Here is a 5,000-nt window from a genome sequence, read left to right on the forward strand (position 1 = left end):
TAGCTGTTTTTGTGATCAAAGTTGTGTTTTGATCTTGTTCTTTAGCACAGGGCCTGATGACAAAGCCTATCTCAGGGGGATAGACAGATGGAGGGAGGGATGGAGGGAGGGATGGAGGGAGGGATTGAGAAAAAAAACAGCTGGAGGAGCGGTAACAGTGATTCACACACACTGAGATCAGGCTGAATACAGACTGCAGGGTGGACACCCATCTAAGAGCCTGAAGTATGCACACGCACACGCACACGCACACGCGCGCACACACACACACACACACACACACACACACACACACACACACACACACGCACACGCACTGAGACCATGGGGGAGAGGGGGAAATATTCACAGCATAAAAAGCCCAGCGGGATAGGTAGAAATGGAAAGCTTTGGTAACGGGTTCTGAGTACAATAGGATGAGAAATACATTAATGGCTGCAATTCAGAGCGTTTCTAAAGACAGCTGGCACTACTATGGAGACAGCTTTATTTCAGTTGTTTTTAGGAGTAGATCAGCTTTGAAAATTACTCAATTTAAATCCTATCAGATAGCATTGTTGCATCGTTTATAGTCTCTTTTTTAAGTTATTTTTTGCCTAATTGGAGGACATGAAAAGAAAATCACAACAATTCTACTTACTGTACAGCTATTCATATGGCAAGGTACACATAATACCCACACGCTTACACACATTACACACATACACACGCTTACACACATACACACGCTTACACACATTACACACATACACACGCTTACACACATTACACACATACACACGCTTACAACTATTATAGAACACTATTATAAAACATTACTATAGAACACTATTATAAAACACTACTATAGAACACTACTATAGAACACTACTGAGAACACTTCTATAGAACACTACTGAGAACACTTCTATAGAACACTACTATAGAACACTATTTAGAACACTACTATAGAACACTACTGAGAACACTTCTATAGAACACTACTATAGAACACTATTTAGAACACTACTATAGAACACTACTATAGAACACTACTGAGAACACTTCTATAAAACACTACTATAGAACACTATTTAGAACACTAATATAGAACACTACTATAGAACACTACTGAGAACACTTCTATAAAACACTACTATAGAACACTACTATAGAACACTACTGAGAACACTTCTATAGAACACTACTATAGAACACTATTTAGAACACTACTATAGAACACTACTATAGAACACTACTACAGAACGCTACTATAGAACACTATTTAGAACGCTACTATAGAACATTATTTAGAACGCTACTATAGAACACTATTTAGAACGCTACTATAGAGCACTATTTAGAACGCTACTATAGAACACTATTTAGAACGCTACTATAGAACATTATTTAGAACGCTACTATAGAACACTATTTAGAACGCTACTATAGAACACTATTTAGAACGCTACTATAGAACACTACTACAGAACGCTACTATAGAACACTATTTAGAATGCTACTATAGAACACTATTTAGAACGCTACTATAGAGCACTATTTAGAACGCTACTATAGAACACTATTTAGAACGCTACTATAGAACACTATTTAGAACGCTACTATAGAGCACTATTTAGAACGCTACTATAGAACACTATTTAGAACGCTACTATAGAACACTACTACAGAACGCTACTATAGAACACTATTTAGAACGCTACTATAGAACACTATTTAGAACGCTACTATAGAACACTATTTAGAACGCTACTATAGAGCTAATGAGAACATTCAGCTCCTAAGAAGACAGAAGGCGGCAGGAGAAGTTGGCACAGGGCTGGAATAGTACGTCTGGATACTGTATCAGACTATTAATACACTCCCACAGTGCTGTGGGGAGTACATTTACATTACATTTACATTACATTTACATTACATTTACATTACATTTACGGCATTTAGCAGACGCCTTTATCCAAAGCCACTTACAACAAATACATTTGTTTAAGTAAGTGAATCATCTATCCATCAGTCATCGTAAGATAAAGCCACTATTGTCAAAGTGGGGTACGCATACCCCTGGGGGTACGTGGATCAATCTAGGGGCTACGCAAAATAGATGTGTGATTTACCCAAACAGTCCTGTTGAAAAGCCGACTGCAGTCTCAGTACCAACAATAAATGCATGCACCCTATCCAACAGAATAATATTATCACAATGTCTAATATGTAAGGGATAATGTTAATAGAATATCAATTAGGCTACAAAATAACCGACAGGGTGACTGTTAAAAGTTTGGGAACCACTGAGATAAAGTAATCAATGCTCAGACCAGGGGCCATAGGCAGTCACAATGCTAGAAGGAGGATTTTTCTTTTTCTTTTTTCTTTTTATTAACAGGAGAGAAACTCGTACTCCGGGGGGGGGGGGGGGGGGGGTAGTAGGGGTGAAGAGGTCTTTAGGAGGGACCGTTAAGATGTAGCCTGAAGAGATGGGTCTTCAATCTACGGCGGAAGATTGGTAGTGAGTACAGATGAGTATCAACAGAGCTGAAAGAGGGTCAGAGCGCCTGGGAACGCACAGGGGTACGTAGAGGGGTATGTAGAGGGGTATGTAGAGGGGTATGTAGAGGGGTACGTAGAGGGGTATGTAGAGGGGTATGTAGAGGGGTACGTAGAGGGGTATGTAGAGGGGTATGTAGAGGGCTACGTAGAGGGGTATGTAGAGGGGTATGTAGAGGGGTATGTAGAGGGGTACGTAGAGGGGTACGTAGAGGGGTACGTAGAGGGGTACGTAGAGGGGTACGTAGAGGGGTACGTAGAGGGGTATGTAGAGGGGTACATAGAGGGGTATGTAGAGGGGTACGTAGAGGGGTATGTAGAGGGGTACGTAGAGGGGTATGTAGAGGGGTATGTAGAGGGGTATGTAGAGGGGTACATAGAGGGGTACGTAAAGGGGTACATAGAGGGGTACGTATAGGGGTACGTAGAGGGGTACGTAGAGGGGTACGTAGAGGGGTATGTAGAGGAGTACGTAGAGGGGTACGTAGAGGGGTATGTAGAGGGGTACGTATAGGGGTACGTAGAGGGGTATGTAGAGGGGTACGTAGAGGGGTACGTAGAGGGGTACGTAGAGGGGGTCCGTACCTTTTCCACAGCGAAGGTACGTATGACGTACTCAGACAGGAGCTGCGTCTCGATGAGCGTCACCTTCATGTCTCTGTAGATCTCCGTGTCGTCAGGCCAGTACTTACAACACTTCACCTGTAGGGGGCAGAGGGGACACGGGGGGGGGGGGGGGTGAGACACAATGGGGGTGAGACACAATGCATGAGAAACATTTTTCAGGACTTTTATATCGACCGGTGTGTTTACTGTATGCGTTTCAGGGCGATGGGGGAGACCATGCTCGCTACTGAGAGAGGGGTGTTTTTCGTACTGTTTCCATTGACGCATGTGTTTTAGACAGGAGGGATGAGAAGCTTCTCTGTCTGTGTGTGCGTGTGTGTGTGTGTGTGTGTGTGGCTGGTGTGTGTGTATGTGTGTGTGTGTGTGTGTGTTTGTGTGTGTGGTGGCGACGGTCTGTCCCAGATATTAGGACACCTCTGGGTTGGCTCATCCTCCCTGCTCTCATTACCCAGAATGCACTAGGGGGCCTCTCTCCTCATTAGGAGGCTGGGACACCTGGGGACCACAGATTCAGAGATAGCGCCTCTCTTATCTTGCCTTAGCCTCCCCCTCCCCCGTCTCCCTCTCCCTCCCCCGTCTCCCTCCCCCGTCTTCCTCTCCCATCTCCCTCCCCTGTCTCCCTCTCCCTCCCCCGTCTCCCTCCCCGGTCTTCCTCTCCCATCTCCCTCTCCCTTCCCCGTCTCCCTCCCCTTCCCCGTCTTCCTCCTCTTCCCCGTGTCCCTCCCCCTCCCCGTCTCCCTCTCCCTTCCCCGTGTCCCTCCCCCTCCCTGTCTCCCTCTCCCCAGGGTGAGCATCTTTACTTATCATAGACAGCGGGAGTTATTTCCATTGATTGATTGGCCATTGATAATCAATACAGATCCGCTCCAGGCCGTGTGTACGTTCCTAACATTGGTTTTCTGTCAAAACTTTACTCTCCCTTGTTTCTCATTCGTTATAGGCACTCCTGGTCACTGCCTTCTGGAATTCACTCAATCCTTATCTTCAATCCTTATCTTCTCTCCAGCTCATCTTCATCCTCCTCCTCCTCCTCCCCCTTTTCTCCCTGTCACTTCCTCTCCCTCTGTCTCTGTTCTCTTTTCTCTCCCCCCCTTCCCCTCCTCTCCCTCCTCTTGCTCCCTCCTCTCCCTCGCTCCCTCCCTCCTCTCGCCCCCCCCCCCCCCCCCCCCCCACCGTGTCCCCTCCCCTGCTGTCTCGGTGGTTGATACAGTAATTAGCAGAGTTGTAATTGGTGATATAATTGTGTTTTAATGGCGGTTCGCGTTACTCTTCTGCTACTTCGCCTCAGTCACGCTGTCATGGCTGAAAGCAATTATGCAGCTTATCTGGGGAGAGCACAACACGGGAGGTTCCAACTGTTCTCCCAGGCTCCCTGGAGGAGGTGAGGGAGACCCCTCACTATGGGACATGCACTCCGTGCACCTATTTGCTTTTTGCGTCCACGGCAACTGTACCAAACGTGGTCGCAAAGGGGGATTCAGTGAACACTTACTTACACAGAGTGCACGTCCCATAGTGAGGGGTCTCCCTGATCTCCTTCAGAGAACCTGGGTTACATTCACTACGGGAAAACACACTCGTGTCCCTATTCTCTGAAGACCCCTATACAGTCACGCAATGGACCTACTAACTAGGTCCTATATATAGAACGGGCGGTAGGCTGGGGTTAGGGGGGGGGGGGGGGGTTAAAAGGATGGATGGACCCATGGATGGATGAGCTGTTATATATACAGTACCAGTCAAAAGTTTGGACACAAACTTGCCAAGAGTGTGCAAAGCTGTCATCAAAGCAAAAGGTGGCTACTTTGAAGAATCTAAAATATAAAACA

The 5,000-nt window shown here is 46.1% G+C and overlaps 1 protein-coding gene across 1 annotated transcript in view; it reads right to left on the reverse strand.

Annotated features, from left to right (window-relative positions):
* The window catches only part of LOC310813355 (receptor-type tyrosine-protein phosphatase mu), a 40,062-nt gene that overhangs the window by 11,754 nt on the left and 23,308 nt on the right, over nt 1-5,000 (reverse strand). Inside the window, exon 8 of the mRNA XM_083682305.1 lies at nt 3,130-3,246. Coding sequence (XP_083538431.1) covers nt 3,130-3,246 — 117 coding nt within the window. The remainder of the gene's footprint in view (nt 1-3,129; nt 3,247-5,000) is intronic.

The sequence above is a fragment of the Argentina silus genome (genome assembly GCF_951799395.1).
Source record: "Argentina silus genome assembly, chromosome: 1".
NCBI classification, from domain to species: Eukaryota; Metazoa; Chordata; class Actinopteri; order Argentiniformes; family Argentinidae; genus Argentina; species Argentina silus.